Source organism: Rhinoraja longicauda, chromosome 35 (assembly GCF_053455715.1).
Source record: "Rhinoraja longicauda isolate Sanriku21f chromosome 35, sRhiLon1.1, whole genome shotgun sequence".
NCBI classification, from domain to species: Eukaryota; Metazoa; Chordata; class Chondrichthyes; order Rajiformes; family Arhynchobatidae; genus Rhinoraja; species Rhinoraja longicauda.
In genome coordinates, this window is record NC_135987.1 from 11,435,928 (window position 1) to 11,448,678 (window position 12,751).

The following is a 12,751-nucleotide window of genomic DNA, read 5'->3' on the forward strand; positions in this document are numbered from 1 at the left end:
GGGCTTAGCACCCCTCTGTGTGCCTGGGTCCTGGACTTTCTCACCGCCAGGCCCCAAGTGGTCAGGATAGGGGAACACACATCTAGCTCCCTCACCCTGAACATAGGATCCCCCCAGGGCTGCGTCCTTAGCCCCCTACTGTACTCCCTGTACACACATGACTGTGGGGCCAGGTTCAGCTCAAACTCCATCATCAAGTTTGCTGATGTTTGCTGATGACACTGTGGTGGTGGGCCGGATCTCCAACAACGATGAGAAGGCCTACCGGGAGGAGGTGGCTGATCTGGCATTCTGGTGTCAGGACAATAGCCTCCTCTTGAATGTCACTAAAACGAAGGAGCTGATTGTGGACACCAGAAGGGCTAAACATCCAAGGACGTACATGCCACTGGAGATAAATGGGTCTACTGTGGATAGGGTGAGCAGTTTTAAATACTTGGGAGTCCGCATCACAGAGGATCTGACGTGGGCAACGCACATTGCCGCACTGGTGGGTAAGGCAAAGCAGCGCCTTTACCACCTTAGACAACTGAGGAAATTCAGAGTGTCTCTGAGGATCCTTCATTGCTTCTACTCTGGGGCTGTAGAGAGCATCCTGTCCGGCAACATTACAGTCTGGTTTGGGAACAGCTCTGCCCAGGACAGGATGGCCCTGCAGAGAGTAGTGCGTTCGGCAGAACGCACCATGGGAACTACACTCGTCCCCCTGCAGGACCTATACATCAGGAGGTGCAGATCCAGAGCAAGCAAGATCATGAGGGACCCCTGCCACCCCAGTAACGGACTGTTCCAGATGCTACGATCAGGCAAACGCCTCCGCTGTCACGCTGTAAAAACGGAGAGGATGAGACGGAGTTTCTTCCCACAGGCCATCAGGACTGTCAACTTTTATAACCCCAGAGACTAAATTTTTGTCTACACTATAGTAACTTATTAACTTTATTTATATGTTGTAACTGTAATTCTTTTTTGTGCACAATCCGCAGGCATTGCCACTTTCATTTCACTGCACATCGTGTATGTGTGTGTGACAAATAAAATTGACTTGACTTGATGCCAAAGTGAAGCTACATGTTTATTCTGTGAAATTCTTCTGGCTTTGTTCCATATGGTATCTCCTGCAATCTCTGCAAATTTTAACACAGTAAATTTAACTGTATCATTACCTCTCCTCCATCACTTAGGTTTGTGTGTTTATTGGTGTTTAGTTGAACTCCAGTTGCCCCGTCAAAGCCACAAGACACCCAGCAGAGGCATGACTTCAACTCTACATATTATTTCTGGAGTCACCCAAACAGCTCCGTCCTTGGCTATTATTAGCCATCCTTCTTCATATCTCCTTACTTGACCCAATATTGACATATCTAATTATGCTTATTTCACACTAAGAATACAAATCTTTACACAAAGTATCCCTCTTTTAGGGTAATGCAGTTAGCTTACCATTGGCATTTTCAAAAATAAATTTCAGGAAACAGTGATAACTAACCTGGGATGCATTGAACAGTGAACAAACAAAATACCATATATATATATATATATATCTATATATATATCCTTCCCAGGTTACAAACGCCAAACTTATGGAAAGCCCATACATGCATTTGAGCATTTGGGAGATCAGCAGGGAGGATTTCCTGCTGCTGCAGGACTGTAAGCATCTTCTGCCATGTGGGAACTTGGTTCACGGCAATATCATTGCAGTTTGCTGAGAAATCTGAATGGATGAGTTAAATACCTTGGTTTAACTACACATTGCCCTTGGTTGGCCTATAATTTTGTCTAAATATATTGCTAGGCAGCCGCATTTCCAACTTGCGTAATATTTGGGCTGTGAACAGTTCCCGGGAATAGAACCCTGATGTAACCTATGGATGGCCTGTACATTATCGACGTATAAATCTAACAATTTTAAATATGAAAAGTTAATTTCAAAAGAATATATCCAATATCCCAAGCTGCCACAATTAAAGTAAATGAGGACTACAGGCAATCCGGACAACAGATCAATACTTCAATCACCACTGAATCCAAAAATGATTGAATGGTTCATTACTTGATTCATAAATCCATGCCATGTATCATCAGAGCGTTATAGGTGATAGTACATGACGATTTTTTTCTTGAAAATTAAAAAAACAAATGTTAATGCTCATTATTTTTAAGAGAGAATGCTATATTGCTGCCATTTGAACTAGGAGGCACTGGATTAGAGGTTCAGAGAAGCTACGGCTTGAGCTTGTTCATCAACTCCAGTCAAAATAGCACCTTACACTGAATGAACACGAGGAGGAAATAAGAAAACATCCTCCTGCAAGTGATCATGTTTTTCAATGTAGTCACTGAATGGAAAATATCTGTAAGAGAAGGCAATGCACACAGCTCCTGAAAAAAAAGTGCAATATTACGCAATGCACATGCATCTCATCTAAAAGGCTATATTAGCCTACCTCTGGCAATGTATAATTTGTATTAAAAATCTTAAACTGTGCAGTACTCGTTATCAGATGAGAAATAACATCACTCTTAAAACAACTGAAACATTACATGCATAGTCAATGCTACTGGCCTCTTTGTTAATCCCGTCAACAAATTCAATTATCAATCAAGAATGATTTGCACTTAACAAATCTGCATTAACTCTTTATTAATTCATGCTTGCTCAGAGACTATTCTCAATTAATTCTATTAAATATTATTATTATGTAACTATTAATTCTGCTAACATCTCCCTCCCCTTCCCTCCCTCTTCTCCTCCTTCCTCCACTAAAAGTCCTTTAAACAATTCCACAATTCGCAATGATATATCTCTCTTGGGCTCACACCATCTCCAGCCAACAACCGGCCTATCACGAACCCACCGTGGCTGAGGTCTTATGTTGCCGGCTGCGATTTGTCCTGTATTTTTCTCGCTTCCAGATTCCACCCCCATCTACCCCTCACTACAATCAGTCCGAAGAAGGGTCCTGACCCAAAAAGTCGCCTATCCATTTTCTCCAGAGATGCTGCCTGATCCACTGAGTTACACCAGCATTTTGTTTCTATCTCTGTTCCGGATTATTTCAAAATGCTTCCTCACCTTGGTTATGCTTCAAGATTTTTCCTTTTTTATTAAACCTTTGCAATCCTCCACATTACACCTACATCTCTCAGCAAGATATCCAAATAGGGTGACTTCCATTTTAATTAACTCAAATTTAATTATCTCAAATTTTATTTATTCTATATCCCAGGATAAAGGCTTATCTTTTAATGATAGGGTTTACACAGACATAAAAACAATTTGAATTAAATTCAGATTTTAAAAATAAAATGTGGAATGCCATGGGTAATTTTGAATCAAATGGCTGGAAAAAATCTCCAAATTAGAAACATTTTTCTTAAAGGACATTTTGAACCTCAATTTTATTTTCATTCAATGTCAATTCAAACATTTAATCTGTACAGGAATTATCTTTTTAAAGTCTATTCTTTATTTCTCCACTCAGGAAGAGAAGCTTTGCCAGCAGGTAACAACCTACAAAAAAACATTTATTTAAATACGAGTGGCAACAAAATCAGATTGAATATTACCATTCCAGTGTACCGATGGGACATTTAGGAAATCACCTTGTACCATCAGCATTTCCCTGGAGCACCACCATCAAAAAAGAATCTGTCATCCATTGGGGGATTGAAAAATCTTTAATCACTCATCTGTCTTTTAATTATCACCTGTAGATTAAAATATTATTTCTTCCCAGTACACTGTTTTGTCCATCAACAAAATATATTTAATGTCATCATGCATCATATAATTATCGTGATGGTACTTAAGTTCAAGAAAAGGCTCATATTTATTTTTCCACACAGTGGTCACATTTTCAGCATCATCTAACAAGAAAGCAATTTTGAGCTGCAGTTCACACTAACACTATACATGATCCAGCAAAATGGCATATATTCTGCATGCTTTGAAATATATCCTTTCCCTTCACAAAGTGGAGAAATTGCTTTTACATGTTACCAAATCCAAAACAGGGGCCATGAAAATGTATTTGAACAAACATAATAATTTCATAACTTTTATTTACGCAAAGAGAAGAGATAATGTGGAATTCACTGATATGAAAATTGTGTGAAGTAGAAAAAATAAATACCTTTAAATGGAGGCATGATGAGGACAAAGGAAAAGAACCAGGATGTGCAGAAGTAATCAAAGTGAGAGAACTCATGTGGATAGTACAAACATTTATGCCGACACAAATCAAAATTATTTGGTTCAATGCTGGGATTCCATACAATGTGTCAGAAGGCTGTATTTACACATGACAGTTGGCAACACTGAATGGAAAAGCACAGGTACAATGGCACTAAAAAGCTGTCAAATTTTAAAGTGACCTTTTTTAAAATATGGAATAATATTGTGGCAACAATTGATTGTGACAAGAATTTAAATGGGATAAGGCCGTTACAGCGCATCTGTTCAAAGACATCATTACAAGGGTCGCAGAACCAAAATATTGATGGTTTCTCTTTCCAGAGACACTGCTTGGCTTGCTGAGTTTTGAATGTCATGATTACAGCAACCTTGAGATATCTTAGCATGATCTGCTCTTCACAACGTCAATCTATCCATTTCATCCACTCGTTTTAGAGTTCTACTTCCACCTGACTTAATCTGAAACACTGCTATTGTATTTTGCGCTTTGTCATCATTCAGCCTCTGCAATCCTGATAGTAAATGCCCCAAAAAATAGTCCCGTCTCTATTCTGGCACATTCAGAGTACATCACATGACATCTGATGTCAGTCAATGGAAAATAACAAAGACAACATCAAGGTAGCACTTTCCCTCATTGTTAAACTCCTATATAATATCTGTGTTCATCATTATTACTGTGCTGATGTGAGAAAACGGCCCACATTTTTCAACAAAGATATGTTTGCTTTAGACCAAATCTTGATTTCAGCCAGTTGAATCTGCCATATCTTCACAGTGTGCACTCTTTGAATGTCATCAGTTGTATGTTACAATACCCCAAAAAAATAAACTGATGGAAGATCTCAGAGGGTCAGGCAGCATCTATAGAAAGAAATATACACCAATATTTCAGATCGGACCCTTCAGCAGATTGCTGTCCGACCACCACTTTGTCTTTTACTCAAGATTCCAGCATCTGCATTCTTGAGTTTTCATAAAATGTCCTTGTGCACTGAAAACTAATCTCTTGAAGATCTTGATTAGTTCTCCATTATTCACTCTTCCATTTCACCCAGGATTTACAAAATTATACACTTTTCACTGTCTTTCATTATTAATTCTCTTCCATAATACATATTCTTTTGTTCGCCCACACCATTACCTACCAAGAAAGAACAATCTGTTCAGTCCACATCTAAGTGGGCCAGATCACCATCTAGTTTACTTTTGTTCAGAGAGCTTAATCTTTTCGTTTCAGTACACTCGGAGGCAAATAACTTAATCCTATTCCAAATATCAGATTTAATTTTGTAAACCCTGTATTCTGATGTTAATTACTTACTTAAATGCACATTTTCATCTGCACACTAAATGATCCAATTCAGTTTTTTTCCTATAATTGGTAATTGGAAATAACAATGGAATAAGAATAATTATTTTTAATATTGAATATAATTTGGAAACTCGGCTCTATTTCAAATGCAATCGAAGATATTTTTTTCTGTCAAGCGAATCTTGTGCAGTTATAGCATTGATAAAAAGAGCTTGCAATTATGATATTTAAGTCAGAATTTTTTCAACGACGACCTACTGCCATTGACTTCACATGGCAAAGAATCAGGGCATTCAACATCATAAATAAAAATTGTAAGCAACCAAAATTTTAAGAAATAGATTGATTATGTAGATGGTATTCCAAAATAATTCACCGTCAGAATTACATTAAAACAATTATCTTCTGAGTCATGGTTCAGAATTTTCATATTGCAAACTACATTTTTCACAGCTCTTAGCCAATGTTCATAAAACTTTCATGTTCATAAAACACCACAATGTTTTGGAAAATATATTTATTCCTGCTCCCCTTGAACTTCTTAACTCCTTTATTTTTTATTTCCTCCACAAAATATAATTGAATTTTCTCTCCTAAAAATATCAGAGGCAATACTTTCCCAGAAAGATTCTAGGTTGTATTATCACTTTGATTATAAATGCAGATTCACTTCAAGAGTCACGAGTCAAGATTGTTTTATTATCAAACGTGCCAAAACACAACAATGTAATTCTTATTTGAAGTAGCACAAGAGGATTGTAAACACTGTACTCAATAGATAATATAATAAACAAAAAATATTCTATAAATCAAAAACCAAAAGAAGTACAAAAATAAAAATAAAGCCTCAGGTTCCCAGGGCAACCAAGTCAGTTCATAGTTCTGACTTTAGTTGGAGTTCGTAGTGTTAAATAGCCTGATGGTTGTTAGGAAGAAACTGTTCTGAAATTGTCGGTACCATTTTTAGACTCCTCTTCCTTCTTCCCAATGGCAGGAGTGAAATGAGAGCTTAGCCAGGGTGGTGTGGGTCCTTGATGATGCTGGCTGATTTTTAGAGACAGCGCCTCCTATAGGTCCCTATCACGGTGGGGAGATCAGCACTCGTGATGGATCGGGCAGTGTTCTCTACTTTTGGTAATCTCCGTCGACCCTAGGCGTTCGAGTTGCCGAACCAGGCTGTGATACAACCAGTCAATATGTTCTCTACCATCCACCTGTAGAAGTTCGAGAGAGTATTCATCAACATACCAAATCTTCTCAATCTTCTAAGGAAGTAGAGGCATTGATGGATTTGCTTTATGATTGCATCAATATGCTGGGTTCAAGACAGACCTTCAATATGCATGCTCAGGAACCTGAAGTCGTTGACTCTCTCCACCACTCTCTTCCTCTTCTAAAGTCAACAATCAGTTCCTTGGTTTTACTGACGTTGAGAGCAGGGTTGTTATGAAGCAAGATGTCAGAAGTAGCGGCAGGTACAATTACAACATTTAAAAGAGACTTGGACAGCAACATGGAAAAGAAGGGTTTGGGGGGGATGTGGACCAGGCATACGCAAGTGGGACTAGCTCGGTTAACCAAATTTGATGGCATGAACGAGTGGGCTGAAGAGCCTATTTCCATGCTATGTAGTTATGTGACTCTATGATTGCTGGTTAACATAATAGCGAACCCAAAATTCTTTTCAGCTATGATTTCCTGTGGTTATAATTCAGTAAAACATTGGGCCAAACATTGTGCCATGTAATTTAAGACCAAGTTGGGGCATAACAGACATGATTTTCACCATGAGGCAGGTCGAAGAAGAAATATTTATTTGCCTCTTTGTCTTGGTCTTTACTGAGATCAAAGATAAGTAAAAATAGCTGAGATATATAATAAATCCCTTTGCTTGACAATTCATCCAACAGTTTGTTTTTGTAACAAATCATGCATTTTTACATTTACTCCCTTCGTTTAATAATGAACATTTGTGGGCAGAACTGTAAAACAAAGCTCAGACCCTTCGAAGGGCAAACACAATGACAGTGGAAATGCTGTTGAAACCCCATTCTAGTTGGACCTGAAATGTTATCAAATGCCACATCCCCAAACAACTTGCATGGAGAATAGAAGCAGGGCAGAATAAAGGATCGACTGTACAAATATTTCAAAGACAAGTTTGAAAGGACAGAGATAGATAGGCACTTGATAAGCAATACCATGCTTACCTTGTGGAATCTTATCAAATGCCTTGCTGGAGTCCATATAGGCAACATCTATAGCTATAGCTTTGCTCTCATCAACTTTTTGGTTACTTTTTCAAAAAAACTCAGATTTGTAAGACACAATCTCCCATGTACAAAGCCTTGCTGACTATCCCTAATCAGTCCTCCCTTCTATCCAAATACATATGTATATTATCCCTCGGAATACTCTCATGTAACCTACCTACATCAGATATTAGCCTTTTTTAAAACCTTTTATATGATTTCACAAAAGGAATTCTCCAAGGTATGTTTTGCCACTCATCTTTTCTTAGGGCAAGTTTCTAAGTTTATCTCCTTGTGCAAGAGAATGAGGTCAGAATGAGAATGAGCTACCTTGTGAAACCTGTTGAAAATAATCTGAACTAAAAAGGTAAAGGATAAGATTGAAATACTAATGCAGGGATGTTTGTTTACACCAACCCTTGTAAATTTTCAGACTAGTTTTTTCCCAGAACAATAACCAATAAACCTTTACAGCCTTACAGGCATTACATCCATCAGACGATTGGTCTCTCCGTTTTGCAAGGTTTCATTAAAAAAATACACACCAAATACATGTTTGAAAAATGTGTCAAAGAATACATAAATAAAAATATATAATGACAACACAGAGGTAATCAGGTGGCATTTCTATTCCTAATCTTTTAAAGGAATCTAACCAAAGGTTTAATTTTGTTTCCAGTTTATTCCATTTTCAAGAATTAGATGGACCATAGAATAAAGATGTGCAGCAAATGATACAGTATTTTTAGACAGACAGTGCCTCCCAATGGCAAAGCAGCAGACTCTTCTAATTAGAAATGCTGTTCATCATCACACTTAAGGGGAGAATGCTGGGGCCGTGGCTGACAAAGGAAATCTAAGGCAGTATAAAACAACAAAAAAACAGGCATATAATGTGGCAAAGATTAGCGGGAAGCTAGAGGATTGGGAAGCTTTCAAAATCCATCAGAAGACCACTAAAAAAACAATAATGAGAAGAAAGATAAAATATGAAGCTAGCCAATAATATAAAGGGTTTTTTTCAGATATATAAAGAGTAAAAAAGAGGCAAGAGTGGACATTGGTTCCACTGAAAAATGATGCTGGAGAAATAGTAATGGGGAACAAAGAAATGGCGGATGAACTGAATAATTGTTTCGCGTCAATCTTCACATTGGAAGATACCAGCAACATGCCAGATACTCAAGAGAATCGGGATGGGCAGAAGTGAGTACAATCGCTAATACTAAGGAGAAAGTGCTTGGGAAGCGGAAAGATCTAAAGGTGGATAAGTCACATGGACCAGTTGGACTACACCCCAGGGTTCTGAAAGAGGTAGCTGTAGAGATTGTCGAGGCATTAGTTGCGATCTTTCAAGATTCAAGAATTTGCAACCGTAGTTGCTTAGTTCTTGAAAACTTTCAAGAAGATCAATTGATTTTTAAACACTAAGCAAATAAGACAATTGATCAATGACAATGCATGATTTTAATTAAAATGTTAGCGCAGGCCAGAGGCATTCATAATTACTACGTTCAGTGCAAAATAGTTTAGATCAAGCAGATGGAAACATGCACTAGGTTATCCATATATGAAATAAACGAATTCCAGATCATCGAGGAACAAGGTCTATTTATGCAAAGTGCTCTAAATTCTTTTAAACAAATTAGGTCTGAAGTATATATCCTTGTAATATGTACTCATTTTAGCTTGCATTAAATATTGAACAAAAACATTTAAAAAATTGAATGAATTATGGATAAGGCTAGTGAAATGACTTCTGTTATGTTCAGCATTGAGAGTGCTTCAATAAATAATAAAAATCTATCACTGCTGTATAAATGAGAATACTTTATTTAGATATCTCTTAGTCTTCACTGTGAATACCTCACCATTTGTAATTGGCTGCTTAAAGTGATCTCAAGTATGGGCCCTGATGTACTACAACTGTACTTTGCTCTTTTTTTACAAATAAATGCATTTTTGTATTGCTTAAAATGTTGATATCACAAAGACACAGTGTCAGGAAAAGTGGGAATTCTTGCATTGAAAGGCAACAAATGTCACACAAGGCCGTAATGGCATTTACATGCATTATTTTCAGTGAAATGTGCTGAAAATAAATACCATTTCTTTGGACAAAGCACTAATGAGTTCTGTCGAAATTGAGGAGAAAAGCTTCACTTACCCATTTTGCAGGGGGCATCCTCAGGCAGATCAACATCTAACATGAGGTCATCTTCATCCAGATCACCTGACTCCAGGTTATTCAGAATATCCTACACATGGATAAAAGGGTAAACAAAATGTCTTAGAAATTTGCACAAAGGGCTACTTTCCCATTTAATCAGGCAGAAAAGATATAATTAAAGTATTAAGTTGCTCAAATTATCTTCACTTTTCACAGTCACGTTTCACTGAAAAATCCTTCAGGTTTTTTTGTTTTATGTCAAAAATGGTGTATTTATTCTATTTCTCAACTATTAACCTACATGTAATGTTAATGTGGTTTCCAAACAGTGACACTAACAGCAGTATAACATACTAAAATAAAATATCAATGATTGATGGGGCAAGATTTTATAAGTACCAGAGCTGCATTATCGTCGGTTAAAAAGTAAAGACAAATTTCAAGAACTAGAAGAAAGGTCACTTTTTTCTTTTCTTTAGGCATTAAAAAAAATTTCTTTAGGCATTAAAAAAAAAATACTGGCATTGAAATGAAGTAGAATATACTGCAAACACACAGTAAGTCAGATAGCATCTGCAGAAACAGGGCTAACATTTCAAGTTGATAAACTTTCAACACTGCATCATTTTGTTTTAGACTTCTGATGTCACTTTGTTCTGTTATATTTTTTGTTGCACAAACAACTCAACACTACATTTAAAAATATATATTTTATTCTATTTCTGCATATAAAACAATGTTAAAAGTACACAACCTGAAATTTTATGATAACAGCAAAGACCTCTCCCTCACCCTTGTCATCTCTCATTTTGCCTTCCTAGTCCATTAAGGTCAATGAGCACATTCATATGATTCACATTTGTTTAAACAATACCCTCAAGGATTATGATATATAACTTTTACAATGTGGAGGCTAGGCATCAAATGAAATTAGTTTAATTCAAAAAGGTATAGCTTTTATCCAAAACAAGGAGAAAGTGAATTTAGTCAGTGTGAATCACCAGATAAATCAGTCCAATGTGATATGAAAGTAAAGGTAAGACTACATTGGAAGAGAGATTCCAGTATGCCAATGCGAAAAAGGGTTTGTAGTATAAATCAGTCGGGAAATGAACTAGAGAACTGCAATTGCCCAGTGAAAAGTCTGTTGTTTTAAAGGGAGATGTCTATTTTGCAGGAGAAAATCTGCTGCATTTTGAATTGGAATCAAAGATAGGGAAGTACATAAGCAGAAGATAGACACAAAAAGCTGGAGTAACTCAACGGGACAGGCAGCATTTCTGGAGAGAAGAAATAGGTGACTTTTTGGGTCGAGACCCTTCCTCTGAAGGATAATTCAGCGCACATGTCCAAGCAATGATTTGCAAGAAATCTGGTCTTGCAAACCAACCAAACATGTTTGCTTTCAAAGAATTGTTGGAGCCATGTCCCCCTTTCTTGAATGCAATCTGATTGATACCTGTCAGTTAATTTGCATTCATCTTTGATTGAGAAGATCCCTCCCAGCAGCAGGATCCTCAGGCCAGAAGCGCAACTGTCATTGTCCCCCGACAATACTGATAGTCCATGGGGCCACCAACGCAATCATCTCCTTTGGCTGCGGATGAGCGATTGCCCAAACTCTTGGATAAAAGGAACATCTGACTTGCCGTTGGCAAAGTACTACAAGGCAGTTACATATCACACCCTGCTATGTACACTGAGCGCATTTAGTTTTCTCCCCCATTGTAATCTCGGAGTATTTTGTCCTGAGCCTTCAAATCCACAGCTTTGGGGAAGTGTAGCACAGTTTCCAGGCATCTTCCTTGGGAAGAGGGTTCTCTTCTGGCAATGCTGTAGGGAGGGAGATCCCTCCTTGATTCTCTCTCCTCCGAAGGCTCTGTATCCTCTGTCTCCCGGAGCGGGTGTCCGTTGGCTAGTTCACTGCTCCTGGTCAGCCAAAGCTGGAATGCGCTGGGCACCACTGCTCCCGTTATCCTGGAACAGGGGGCTGCTGGCCTCAGCATTGCTCCTATCCTCCAGGAGCTGGGGTGCAATGGGAGCTTCAGAGTTCCCGGACTCCCAGAGCAGGAGTATGATGGGCATATTTATCCCCTCCCATGGTGCTTGTCAGTTGGCTGCCTTTCTCCTTCCTGACATCTACATTTTTTCACTTCATCTGCCTCAGTCATCGGCTTCTCAGTTTGGATTAATCCTCCGATGAGGAGGTTGCTGGCGTCAATCTGTGGCAATATTCTTTTCTTGCCAGTGCCGTTGATCTCATCAGCCCTTTGTTTCTTTATTGATGTCTTCTGTGGCTTTTTTCTCTTTGCTACTATCTGCCACATTCCTCATGTTCTTTCCTGACTCCCTCTTCCATTGACTGGGGTGTGGGTGATGGCACTTTTTCACTCACCCTCATCTTCACCTTCATCTGGTGCTTGCTGGTCCAGATCCTAAACAGAGAGGCTGCCCAGCAGTGACAGTGGAGCTTCATTCCCCTTCTCCTGCAAGTTCAGGAGCAGCTTCTGCCATCCTATCTGCTGTTTGCAATTATCTCTGAAGTACCCATTACTTGGGAAGTCTTGGAGGCAATAGATGTCCTTGGCCTCAAACTTTCAGGACTCCAGCAGGACATTCTTTATGAAGAGGTCCCTAGTGAAGGGGATTCCCTCAATGAGGTATTTCACCATCATCAGTTCCATTGTCCTCCGCAGGCAGCCGAAGCCACAGCCATCCTGCTTGAAGCAAATTTCTTTGATCTACAAAGAGGTGTTAGTTGTTACCTAATTAACATGGATCCACTTCTCACTCAGCTAACCGAGAACACAAAC

The 12,751-nt window shown here is 38.5% G+C and overlaps 1 protein-coding gene across 5 annotated transcripts in view; it reads right to left on the reverse strand.

Moving 5' to 3' along the window:
- ccser2a (coiled-coil serine-rich protein 2a) overlaps positions 1 to 12,751 on the reverse strand; it is a 356,049-nt gene that overhangs the window by 278,698 nt on the left and 64,600 nt on the right. For all 5 annotated transcript variants that reach the window (XM_078428296.1, XM_078428297.1, XM_078428299.1 and 2 more), the window contains exon 5: positions 9,936 to 10,026. In XM_078428296.1, the coding sequence (XP_078284422.1) occupies positions 9,936 to 10,026 (91 nt within the window). The remainder of the gene's footprint in view (positions 1 to 9,935; positions 10,027 to 12,751) is intronic.